The following is a 13,723-nucleotide window of genomic DNA, read 5'->3' as shown; positions in this document are numbered from 1 at the left end:
TTGCAACTTCTCTGCAACAATGGAAAGCAGGGAGGAGTGGGGGACAGGGGCGGGGAGTGATAGCTGGAATGAGGAGGCACTGGAGATGTAGTTTGTTCAAGAGGGTATTTTAAGGTGATAAAGCTTTGAGCCTATTTATTTGCTGAAGGAGTCAACTGTCAGTAAGGAAACTGCCTGGAATTAGTTATCAGATGCCACCATTCAGTTTTTATAGAAAGAGGAAAAGAGCTAGATTTTGAATAGTTCTTGGAACAATATTAACATTTTTGTCTTTTTGGAATTGTTTGTTTAATGTGCTTCCTATATTTAGATACATTACCAGTATAGCCAGAAAGAGAAATGGACCTAGGTATTGAGAAACAAGGCCAACAACTGTTCTTTGCTCACCCAGTCACTGTCATCTTGTCTGGGGCCTTGATCTCATCTGTGAGAACAGGAGGGTGAACTGAACAGGCTTCACAGTCTCTTCCAAAAGTCTTAATTTAAACTAGTGCAAATTTGATTTAAAAAAATCAGGAAACTGAGCTTATGAAATGTCTGTAAAATCTGCCTGATCTTTTAGTTCCTTAGTACCTAGACATGTGCTTTTTTTGAGGAACTCCAGTAGGTTGGTTATGATTTACCCCTTGGTGAATTTGGGCACGTTGTTTACAAAATGTACCAATTTTTCCTGCCTTAAGAATATTTCTTCAGGAGCAAAATCTCACATAAAGTCTTCCTTTAATTTTTTTCTTTTTATGTTTAAATAATATGTGGTAGTTAAGGAATACTTGGATGGTACAGAGATCGCACCGTTAACATTTTGATTTATTTATTGGGAGTTTTTTTTTCCCCCCAGTGGTTTTTGTTTCTTCATCAATGTAAATACACTTAATATATGTGCCAATTGGGTTCTCCAGGAAGCAGATTGAGATGGAGTAGGAGGGCTAAGGGCTTATTGGTACAAATATAAAAGGGGCTGCAGACCTGGCAAGCTCAGGAGGCCACATGGCAGTCCTGACAAGCTCAGCAACTGAAAGTAACCACACAACTGAAAGTAGTCATAAATTCCTAACTGGGAAGGTCATGGTGGGTAGTCATGTCCTACACCTATAGCTTCTTCAGCAAAGGTGAGTCTTTATCTTAAGCAAGCCCTATCCATTGTTCTTATACATCTAAGATAACATACCTTTGAAATGTCAGAGTAATTTTCTTTGCAGACTCCACAGAAAGTACAACCTGGCACCAGAGCACAAAACCATGAAATTCCTCATTATCTTATTGCCTGCATACCATCTTTATTTACTATAAATGTTAAATATTAAATGTTAACTATCTTGTACCCACCAATGTAAAAGAAGTATGTATCTCTTAATTTTACTTTTTATTCAGTTCTTGGGATTTCCTCGCTTTGCTTTTTCCAGCTTACTTAATCTGCCACCGATGAATTTCATAAAACCTTCTTTACGTTTTCTCTCTTTTTTTTTTTAACACCTACAACACCTGGGTTCCTAGGTGATCTCCCATCCAAGTACTAACCAGGCCTGACCCTGCTTAGCTTCCGAAATCAGACGAGATCAGGCACATTCAGGATATGGCTGTAGACCGTTTTCTCCTTTGATTATAAACGTGTAAGAAGAACTGCCAAACTGTCAATCTCCAGAGCATTTTCTCAATCCATTGGGATCTTGCTTCTGGGTATGTCTTCAGATTTGGCTCAAATAAACTCACATAAAGTTTTTCTATAGGTTTGGATTTTTTTTTTTTTTTAAATTTACACTGGGGAGTAATGCCTGTGAGGGAAAAAGGAGAAGAGTAGGATTGAGTATGAGAAGCCACCAGACTACAGTGCACACCTGACAAAGTCTCTGTTAGCCCAGATTGCCCAATAGAGGAGCATTTCACCAGATGAAAACGTTAGGGCCTTAGACCACTACATTGCCCAGTCATTGGGCAGTCAATGAATGTCTTTGTATGAAGTTCTTCACTATATTTAGGATTATTTTCTTTGACTAGATTTCCAGAAGTAAAATAGATTGGAGTGTGTGAATATTCTGAAGGCCCTTTATGTTCCAAGTGGTTATCTTTTACAGCGTCAGTGCAAAGTATGAGCAGCCTGTGGCACCAGGTACTTAAAAACTTTGGATCTTGTTTACCAACTCTTGGTTAATTTATATCCAAAAAATGGTGTCTGTTCTCTGTTTCGGATCTACAGTCTTGTATGATGTTTAGTGGGCTTTGAATTAAGGGATGTGATTCTTAATTCTCTGTCCAAATGTCCAGAGGGGTGAGTGAAGATAATGACAAGAATGAGCGCTCCACAATCAAATTGGCCAGATTCAGCTTCTGGCTCTGCTGTTTATCATTTTGTGACCATAGACAAGTCTGTGTGCATTAGGTTATTCATCTGAATAATGAGAATAATGACAGCATCTATCTTATAGGGCTATTTTGAGGGTTCAATGAGGTAAAATACTTAAAACACTTAGTATGATGTCTGGCTCATTGCATATGCTTAAAAATTAGGTATTTCAATATAAATATGATTATTTTAGTACCTTGAGAATTAGAATGGGAGAGAACTTTTAATTCAGACTACTATTTCTTCAAGAGAAAAAAACTGAGGCTTAAAAAGAGGTTAATGAATTTGGCCTGGGTCTCTTAGCTAATGGTCTTTGACCATTGCAGAGTTTTTCAACCTTGGCATTTGAGGATAATTCTTTGTTATATGACTCGTGAGATAGTAAAAACTATCCTTAGACATTGCCAAACGTCCCCTGGTACATAAACAGTTTTGCAGTAGAATAGTCCCAAGTTTTAGAGTAATGGAGGAGTGCTCCATTTTGCCTCCACTGGAAAGACTAAATTTCTCATTGAATCCTGTTCTCATGACCTCATCAATGATTTGAACTGATTATTTAAGATGGAGCCTTGTTCTGTGGCTTCTGGAATGTTCAACACAGCTCTATAAAACATCTTATTAGAGTGTACTGCTCTCCCCGGGAACAATCCATGTGTTTAAATAGGGCAGTTTTATCTTTCTAAAGGTTTTCTCCTTTAGTTGCAGGTGGCACAACTAAGAAAAGGTATTTATGGAATTCCAATGAGTGGGGATTGATGATGCAGTTCAGATAACTAAGGTAAGAGAAATAAAAACAGCTGCGAGGAGTTTTTTGCTACCCAAGTTAGTGTCCTCACAAAATAAAGCTAAAATCAAGTTCTCTCTCATTGAATTTTATTTCCAAGCTGTAAGAGTAGCTTAATTTTTTGTGGTTAAAAACATTATAATTATCGTCCTTTGAGATGTTGGCTCTCATCCCAAAACACGAATACAACATGTTTTTTCTTTCATTTAGGTCTAATTTGATCATTCGTGTTTTGCAGTTTTCAACATGTAGTTTCTAACATATTTTGTTAGATTTATACCTGTGCATTTCCCCTTTTTGGGGAGTGATTGTAAATGGTATGTTTTTAAGTTTGTTTTTCAGTTAGTCTGTTTTTTTAGTTAGTGTTTCCTACTATATAGAAACATTGATTTTTCTGTGTTGACCTTATGTCCTGTGACGGTGCTAAATTTACTAGCTTCAGGAGGTTTTTGTTGGTGGTCATGGTGATTTTTTTTCTCAAGAGTTTTTGGTAGATTCCTTGGGATTTTCTGTATAGATTACCATGTCCGCTACAAAACTGGGACAGTTTTAGTTCTTTCCAATCTATGGAAATTTTAATTTCCTTTTCTTGCCTTATTGCACTGGCAGGGGCTTATGGTACTATGTTGAATAGAAGTGGTGAGAATGGATATCCTGGCCTTGTTTGTGATTTTAGGAGGAAAGTAATCAGACTAGTTTTTTTGTTTTGTTTTGTTTGTTTATTGTTTTTTTAAGGTGCCTTTCATCAGGTAGGGGAAGATTCCTTCTGTTCCTACTTTGTTGAGAGTTATTCTCATGAATGGGCGTTGGATTGTGTCAAATTCTTTTTCTGCATCAATTGATAGGATCATGTGTTTTTTTTTTTTTTTCAGTCAGTGATTCACATTGAATTTTTTTAAAAAATTGAACCAGCCTTGCATTCCTGGAATAAACCTCACTTGGTCATGGTGTATTATTCTTTTTATATATTGATGCATTTGACTTGGTAATACCCTGTCGAGGATTTTTGTTTCTTTCTTCATGTGGGAAATTGGTCTGTAGTTTTCTTTTTGTTTGCTGTCTGGTTTTGTTATCAGGATAATGCTGGTATAAAAATAAGAGTTGGGAAGTGTTCCTTCCTCTTCTATATATGTGGAAGAGATTTTGTAGAATTGGTGTTATTTTAGTCTTTGAATGTTTAGTGGGATTTGCCAGCAAAGCCATCTGGGCCTGAAGATTTATTTTCAGAAGCTGAGCATTTCTTTAATAGCTGTAGGAGTTTTGGAATTTTGTGATTTTTCAAAGATCGGTCCATTTTATCTTAAGTTGTTGGAATTCTGTGTGTGGAGTTGTGCATGGTATTCCCTAATCCTTTTAATGTCTATACCGTCTATAGCAGGGGTACTCGGCCTCGGGCCGCGGACTGGTACTGGTCCATGGCCTGTTAGGAACTGGGCCGCACAGCAGGAAGTGAGCAAAGCTTCATCTGTATTTGTAGCTGCTCCCCAGTGCTAGCATCACTGCTTCAGCTCCACCTCAGATCATCAGGCATTAGATTGTTGGGAACCGCTGATCTATACTAATATTCCTTCTTTTGTAAAGTTGTGAAGGTTTGTCTTATGAATCAAGATATGGTCTGTCTTGGAGAACGTTCTATGGAGCTTGAAAAAAAATGTCTAATCTGTTGTTGGATGGAGTGTCCTACAAACATTAATTAGATTTGTTGGTTGATGCTGTTGTTCATTTCATCTGTATCCTTGCTGATTTTCCATCTAGTGGTTTTTTCAGTTATTGGGAAAGCGTGTTGAACTCCCAAACTACAATTTTTTATTTATCTGTCTCTCTTTTCAGTTCTGCCAGTTTTTGCTTCATGTATTTGGAAGCTCTGTTCTTTGGTGCATACCCATTTAGAATTTTTATGTCATCTTGGTGAATTGGCCCTTTTATCATTATGTATTATTTCTCTTTGTTCCTTATAATTTTCCTCACTGTGAAGAATACTTTATCTGACATTAATATAGCTACTTGAACTTTCTTTTGATTAGTATTTGCTTGGTCTGTCTTCCTGCATCCATTTGAAAAAAATTAGTAGAAAAATTTTAAGCAGTTTTTGTTTTACAGAAAAATTGAGTGGAAAGTGCAGAGCTCCTGTATACCCACTTTCTACAAACCTCCCCTCCCCTATTTTTCCTATTATTAACATTTTGCATTAATGTGGTAGATTTGTTAACAATCAACAATGAACTAGTATTAATTCATTATTATTAACTAAAGTCTATAGTTTATGTTTGGGTCCATTCTTTGTATTGTACATTTTATGGATTTTGACAAATATATAATGATGTATATCCATTACAGTATCATACAGAATAGTTTCACTACCCAAAAAATCCTTTCTGCTCCATTTATTCATCCCTCCATCCCTCCCTCTGAAACACTGAATCCATTTATTTTTAACCTACCTATATCGTTATGTTACGTTTGAAGTAAATTTCTTGTAGACAGCACATAGTTAGGTCTTTTTTTCCCAATTATAGTTGATATTCAGTATTATATTAGTTTCAGATATGTAGCATAAGTGCTTAGACATTTATATAATTTACAAAGTGACCGCCCTGATAAGTCTAGTACCTACCTGGTACCATACATAGTTATGCTGTACTTTACATCCCAGTGACTATTTTGTAAGTGCTAATTTGTACTTCTTAATCCCTTCATCTTTTTCACCCAGCCCCTAAGTCCCCTCTCATCTGGCAACCATCAGTTTGTTTTCTGTATCTGTTTCTGTTTTGTTTGTTCATTTTTTTTCTTTTACAGATTCTACATATAAGTGAAATCATATGGTATTTGTCTTTCTCTGACTTATTTCATTTAACATAATGCCCTCTTGGTCCATTCATGTTGTCACAAATGGTAAGATTTCATTCTTTTTTACTGGCCAAGTAATATTTTATTGCATTTATTTACCCCACCTCTTCTTTATCCAGTTGTATATTGATGGATACTTAGGTTGCTTCCATATCTTGGCTATTTTAAATAATGCTACAGTGAACATAGGGAGCATATATCTTTTGTAATTAGTGTTTTGGATTATTTGGATGAATACCCAGAAGTGGAATTGCTGGGTCATAAGATGGTTCTGTTCAGTTTTTTGAGGAATCTCCTTACTGTTTTCCATAGTGGCTGTAGAACTCATTTGCAATCCCACCAACAGTGCACAAGGGTTCCCTTTTCTTCACATCCTCACCAACACTTTTTGTTTGTGGATTTATTGATTCTGACAGGTATGATGTGTTATCTCATTGTGGTTTTATTTTGCATTTCTCTGATTAGTGACATTGAGCATCTTTTCATATGTCTTTTGGCCATCTGTATCCTCTTCAGAGAAATGTCTATTCAGGTCCTCTGCTCATTTTTGAATTGGATTGTTTGGGATTTTTGGTGTTAAGTTGTATGAGTTCTTTATAAATTTTGGTTATTAACACTTTATCAGATGTATCATTGGCAAATACTTTCTCTCATACAGTAGGTTGTCTTTTTCGTTTTATTGGTGGTTTCCTTTGCTATGCAAAAACTTTTAATTTAATGTAGTTCCATTTGTTTATTTTTTCTTTTGTTTCTCTTGTCCGAGGAGATATATTAAAAAAAAAAATTACTAAGAACAATGTCAAAGAGTTTATTGCCTTTGTTTTCCTCTAGGAATTTGATGGTTTAGGGTCTTACATTTAAGTCTTTAATCCATTTTGAATTTATTCTTGTATATGGTTTAAGAATGTGGGGTTTTTTTTGTTTGTTTTGCATGTATCGATCCAGTTTTCCCAACACCATTTATTGAAGAGACTGTATATTCTTGCCTCGCTTGTCATAGATTAATTGACCATAGGCATGGATTTATTTTGGGCTCTCTGTTCTGTTCTGTTGATCTGTGTTTATGCCAGTACCATGCTGTTTTTATGCCAGTACCATGCTGTTTTATTTACTGTAGCCTTGTAGTGTAGTTTGATATCAGGTACCATGATACTTCCAACTTCGTTCTTCTTTCTCAAGATTATTGTTGCTGTTCAGGGTCTTTTGCAGTTACATATAAAATTTCAGATTATTTGTTCTAGTTCTGTGAAAAATGCCATTGGTATTTTGATAGAGATTGATTTGAAACTATAGTTTGCTTTGGGTAGTATGGACCTTTTAATGATGTTAATTCTTTCTAAATATGAATATAGTATATGCTTCTATTTGTATCTTCTTAAATTTCTTTCTTCAATGTCATTTAATTTTCCAAGTATAAGTCTTTTACCTTCTTGGTTAAATTTATTCTTAAGTATTTTATTTTTTAAATACAAATATAAATAGGACTGTTTTCTTAATTTCTCTTTCTGATAGTTTGTTATTGATGTATAAAAATGCAACCAATTTCTTGTTTTCCTATGGGTTGCTTGAACATTTTCTAGTATTCCATTTTGGTTTATCTATAGTGTTTTGAGCATATCTCTGTATAATTTTTTATGTGATTCCTCTAGGGATTACAATATATGTACATAACACTTATTGCAGACTACTAATATCAACTTTTTACCACTTTAATTGGAAGATAAAACCTTACCACCTTTTAGGTCCTTTTACCTTCTCCCCTTTATTATGCCGTTATCTTAAGTATTACCTCTATATATCGAGAACCACAAGGCAATACTTTTTTACTTTCAACCATCAAACATAATTCTTAAAACTCAAGGAGGATTATTTCATTACTGTATGTGTGTTTATGTATGCCTATACATGTATAACATTTATATATACTTGTGTGTATACCCCCTTTCCACTGCTCCATATTCCTGATATTAGAGATTTCTTTCTGTTATCATTTACTTCCTTCCTTAGTAATTCTTTTAGCCATTCTTTCAGAGCTGGCCTGCTGACACTTTTTTAGTTTCTTTCATCTGCCATTGTTTTTTTTTTTTCACTTTCATTCCTAAAGGATATGTTTACTCTATATAGAATTTTGACTTGATCCTTTCTTTCAGCATTTGAAAAATACTGTGTACTTCCTTGCAGCTTCCATAGTTCCTGATGAAAAATATTCTTTGAATTGTTCTTCTGAAAGTAATGTATCGTTTCTAACAGCTTTCGGGACTTGGTCTTTAGTTTTGTTTTTTTTTTTAGTGGTTCAAAGATTTATATCTTTAACTAAATTTGAGAAATTTTCAGCCATATTTCTTCAATTATTTTTTTATCCCTGCATTTTTTTCTCCTGTCATTCTTAGGACTCTGGTGGAAGAAATATTAGATCTTTATTATTGACCCACAGGACTCAGAGGCTCTGTTTATTTCTTTTTAATCTCCTCTATCTGTTGTACAGATTGGACGTTTTCTGTTCATCTGTTTTTAAGGTCATTGATTGTTTCCTTTCCATTTTGTTTTAGAGCTCATCTAGTGATTTTTTTTTTTTTCAATTTCAGCTACTGTATTTTTCAGTTCTAAAATTTCCATTTGATACTCTTTATGTCTTCTGTTTTTTATATCTTCTGAGTATATAAAATTTCTTGTTGGGTAATTTTGATAAAAACTGCTTTAAAATCCTTTTCAAATAATTCTAACATCTCTATCTTTGCATTTGTATCTATTAATTGCCTTTTCTTCATTGTAGTTGAGATGTTTATGGTTCCTTGTATGATAAGTAATTTTGGATCACATCTTAGACATTTTGAGTATTCTGGTTCCTATTTAAATGTTTATATTTAACAGGCAGTCCACCTGTCTAGGTTTAGAGCACACATCCTGGCTCACTTTTGTTGGCTATAGTTCAAAAGTCAGTTAAGTTTTCAAAGTCTTTCTGTGCTATTTTGGTCTGCCCTACTTGTATGCTACCAAGAGGCCAACCTGAAATCTGGGTGTTGTTCCAGACCAGTGTTCAGTTCCGAAACTGTTTGCTATGTTATTTCTGGTCACTTTTACACGTGGGTCACTCAGAGGTATGTCTAGGATTTTGTATGCATATTTAGAGGATTTATTTTATTTCTGTAACTTCCTCCTCACTGTAATTCCCTCTCAACTCTGTAGTTGAGCTGGGATTGTAACTCCACCTTGCTATTCCAGAGTAGAGATGGAACACGAAGCTCCACCCACACTCTCCACAGCTACAACTTGGGGGGTTGAGGGAAGGTATTGCCTCATTAATGCAGGGCAGGGTTGGAAGACAGACTCTGCCCACAGTTTCTGTGCCACAGTGCCTGGTGAAAAGAGGGAAGGGTACCACATTTTTTGTTGTTTTTCTGTAGGACAGGTATGGTCAAAATGTTTGTCTTGCTAGACTTCCCTTGGTCCTTTGTCTAGAGAAAGGACACTTTTCTTGGCATTTTTTTGTCTGTGGTCATTGGTGTTTCTGGGTTGTGGGCCTCTCCAGAGCTCAAGCCAGACATACTAGAAGTCATACCAAGCAAAACATAGGAAACTTCCTGCTGGGTCAGTCCTCATGTCCCATGATCTTTAGCCAGTCCATGTTTTTGCTACTTTTCAGAATCTTCTGTCAGTTGCTTCATGAATTTTGTCTGGATTTTTTTTGTGTTGTAATTAATGAGAGGACTAGAGTAGAATATGCATCTTCCATCTTATCCTGAACTAGAAGTCCCCATTTAAGCTTTAAATTATGTACATGAGTTTAGGAACATTAGTTTTTTACCTATGTATTTTTTTGTAAGTACACAATTTTTCATCTGCAAATAAGATTTTTTGAGGGGAGAAGGTTCCATAATAATTGTTTTGTTTTCTCATCCCATTAGCTAGAACTAATTAGGGATTAGCAAACTATGGTCTGCCTCCCATATTCAGCCTACTGCTTTTTTTTTTTTTTTTTGTATGACATTTGAGCTTGAAATGGGTTTTACATTTTTAAATGGTTGGGGAAAACTCAAAAGAAGAAGGATATAATTATATCGAATATGAATAATATTATATTCAGATTTCAGCAGAGTTAAGTAGTTGCAACTGACACCATTGGCCCTGTTCTAGAAGATGAGTAAATCATAGTGATGATAGCCAACATGCTTTTCTTGTCCTGTTTTAGTGATAACTGATTTCAGTGTTTTGCTTTTCAATGTGTTGTTGGCCATTCTCATTATAAAAGATATGTGTACAGAGATGGAGGAGTTTTTGTAGCCATCTTTCTAAAAATCTACCAGTGTCTTTTTTTCCCTCTGACTGCTTAATAATTTTTTTTTTAATTCTTTGGTTTTTAGAAGTATTACTGTGATATATCTAGATGCAGATTTTCTTTTTATTTATCTGCTTGGGGTTCTTAGGACTTCTCATATCTGTGGCTTGAAGTCTTTTGTCAGTTTTGGAGAATTTTCAGCCTTTGCCTCTTCAGCTATTTATTCTGCCTTATTTCTCTCTTTCCTCTTATCTTGGACTCAAATTATATGTAGATTAGATCATCTTATTGTATCTTCTATACTTCTTACCCTCTCTTTTGTATTTTTTATCCTCTTACCTTCCGATGCTTATTCCAGATACTTCCTTTAGACCTGTCTTAATTTTCTTTTATTCTCTCTTCAACTATATTTTATCTGTTCTTACATCCATCTATTAAGGTCTTTACTTCAGCCGTTGTATTTTTTCAGTTCTATAATTTTTATTTGGTCCTTTTCTGTTTTAGTTCTGCCATTACATTTCATAATATATAACATTTCATATATACATATATATATATGCGTTTGTGTATATGTGTATATACATATAAATAACTGATTCTTAGCTGTAGTTCTTAATACTGTGGTACTGTTCTTGTCCATTTTCTACTTATTCTCATGTTACCACCTCATGGACCAGACATGATATCTTTAAAATTATTTATAGAAATGATTTGAGACATGGGATGATATCTTTTTCTAGAGAGGATTTACATTTGTTTCTGGCCTTGCCTAGGAGTATTGAATCATTTTAATTTAGTTTCAGGAATTGAGATTCTTTTAAGAAAGAGTTAGTTGCTACAGGGACAGATTGATCTGCCTGAGATAGGTGCTAGGTAGATCCTGTGAGCAGAGCAGACATGGTCTTTGATCTACATGGAGCATAGAGTCTTGATTATAATTGACAGGTAAATATATATAATTAAGTTCTGTGAGAACAATGAATGTACTGCTATGATAGTGAATATTCGGAGTCAGGAGGAGGTTAGAATGGTCATATCATAACTAACTGAAACAGTTTCATTGAAGCTGAGACTCAGCTGATGTGAGAGAACTGGGAGCAGAAGCTTCCAAACAGAAGCAGTTGCCAGTATAAAGACTGGATGATACCAAACAAATGTTGTGGGATGTGTGCCAAGGGAGTAGTGGAAGGAGAGTTGAGATTGATTTAGAACTATATTGAGATTTGGGAGATACCCCCACCTCCCACCAATTTTCTCCCATTTCCCTTCAGAAAATTAGTGAACCGGGAATTGATGAATCTTGACTCTAGATCTATCTCTGTGATCTTGAACTGGTTACCTAATCCTTCAAAGCAAAATTGGGGAAAGAAAGGGAGGAAGGAGAGGGCACACATGAAGTGGGATTAGAAGTAATGAAAGGAGCACTTGAGGAGAGACTATGTCAAGTTTCTTTATTCCTCAAAAATGTTTGCAGTTCTGCATGTGTAGTAGGCATTCTGTAAATATCTATTAATTTAGCCAAATAGAGATCAGAGGATTTTTAAATGGGAAATTAATCATAGAAGAGAAGAATGAGACAAGAATTTTCCATCTTATTCTTCAATGTAATGGAAAGAGAGTTAATGAATCAAAATGAAGAAAAACCATATTCATTTACCTCTTGGATGATAAGAATTTTATTGACCAACCTGAAATGTTTTGAGTAACATGAGAAAGGTAGGTGAAAAAACACTTGAGATGTGAGCTCCTCTAAGGCAGGAGCATCTCTGTTCTTTACCTCCCTACCTGCACATGTCAAGGAACTTAGTTGAACAAATGAGCACATGATTAGTTCTCTGCTTTGAAGGAACTTAGGCTGTCTTTACCTTTCAACACAGATTTACCATCCATTTGCTTTGTATAGGATTCAGGAAGAGATTATGAAACTATTTTCTTTCATGATATTATTAGCCCAAATTTCTGATCTGATCGATAGATTATAGAACTTAAATTTCATCAAAGCCCAGTAGTCAGAGAATACATTGTTGCACTGAAGTAAAATAGAGATTAGCTCTCAGAGCCTTATGAGAGCTAATCTCTTTACTTCAGTGCAACAATCTTGTCTTTGGCCAGCGATCCTAGGTCTTGAGCTGATATTTGAGAGGGAAGATTGGAACTTAATAAAATTATACTCCCTGTATCTTAATTTTCCAACCATTATGTAAGGTTTTCTTTTTCTAGAAAGAGACTAATCTAGAATGAGAATGAATTCTCATCAGTAAAAGCAAAGCTTTAAGTAGGTCATCTGACTTTGCTTTTGTGTTCCACATTCACCATGGTTATAAAAGGGCCTTTCATGAGTTTTCTAGGCTTTCATTGCTGCCAGACTCTCCACAGGCAATGTGAAAGAATTAACATACCCTCCCCCACCCCCAAAACCTGTCTCATGGACTCTTTCGTAGAGTGCACACTGCACTATGTTTAGCTCAGTGGGAGCTATTTGCAGACACTGAATATATGAACAATCCTCCTTCCAGATAAAAGATTTCAGTATTGATTAGTGTCATAGCCATCGATGTTAGTATTCACCAGTATTTAATAGATAAAATGACATACAGCCTAATTTTTGCCAAGTTATTAGGCCAGAATTTAATGTTTATGTTAAAGTTATTTATATTTAAATTTTACCTCTGTGTAATTACTGTTGGATAAGAGGTTGATGGATGCTTCAAATAACCTACATACTCATGATTAACTTTTTAAAAGAAGATAATCAATACTGAAATTTGTTTTACCTGTAGGAGTAGAGAAAGAAGTAAAGGCTGAATTTTGTAGGGATATTAAGCAAGCTGCCTGTGGCATAATCTGGGGGTAGTAAAGGATTTTACTGGCATTTAATTCCTACATCTCAAGGAAACCATAACTATATAGAGTTAACCATATTTATTGATTTATTTTCAAGGATTACAGCCTATCAGAATAGTTTCCAAACAATTTTGGTGAAATTAGTTTCTTGGGGCCTTACAGTTTACCTACTCTGTTGTTCCCACTGTAAAATATTCCCTTACATCTTCTGAGTTTTCAGTCACTTAAGTCATTTATTTTCTCTTAATTATCTTTAATATTTACCTTCCATTCCTATCAAGGCTAGACTCTTTGGTTTGGCAATTCAGCTGTTGATAGTACTTAACCTTATTGACAATAGTTCTGTTACATTCACCCAGCAAAACCTTAATTTTTTAAGTTCTCTAAACCATTACAGCTTAGAGCATTTTTCCAGAAAAGAATTCTTGAAAAATGGACCTCATCTCATTTGGATCCTTTGGGCTGTCCAATGTCAGCATTTCCTGCCATTTTCTACATACTTCACAGGAAGTCATCAGTATTTATACATGATTTGTTCTCTTTCAACCTAACAAACAAGAACCCTTTCTTGAGTGCAAATGTGGCTATTTTCGCTAGAGAATAAAAATACTGTATTTAGTTACCTTGATAA

At 35.0% G+C, this 13,723-nt stretch overlaps 1 protein-coding gene and 1 pseudogene across 6 annotated transcripts in view; one reads left to right on the top strand and one right to left on the bottom strand.

Annotated features, from left to right (window-relative positions):
• Positions 1–13,723, top strand: part of PTPRA (protein tyrosine phosphatase, receptor type A) — a 114,882-nt gene that overhangs the window by 33,233 nt on the left and 67,926 nt on the right. The window contains exon 2 of one of the 6 annotated variants that reach the window (XM_025039685.1): positions 3,047–3,119. The exons of 1 other annotated variant lie outside the window; for it this stretch is intronic. Coding sequence is in view for 3 of the 5 variants with exons in the window: in XM_025039683.1 (XP_024895451.1) it covers positions 6,003–6,017 (15 nt within the window). In the remaining 2 variants the exon portion in view is untranslated. Of the gene's footprint in view, positions 1–3,040; positions 3,120–5,975; positions 6,018–13,723 lie in introns of those variants that run through there. 4 more of the 6 variants (XM_025039684.1, XM_025039683.1, XM_025039682.1 and 1 more) reach the window with 4 other exon arrangements.
• On the bottom strand, positions 1,471–1,585 carry LOC112471277 (annotated as a pseudogene).

Source organism: Pteropus alecto, unplaced genomic scaffold (genome assembly GCF_000325575.1).
Source record: "Pteropus alecto unplaced genomic scaffold, ASM32557v1 scaffold45, whole genome shotgun sequence".
NCBI classification, from domain to species: Eukaryota; Metazoa; Chordata; class Mammalia; order Chiroptera; family Pteropodidae; genus Pteropus; species Pteropus alecto.
This window is presented reverse-complemented; position numbering and strand designations above follow the sequence as displayed.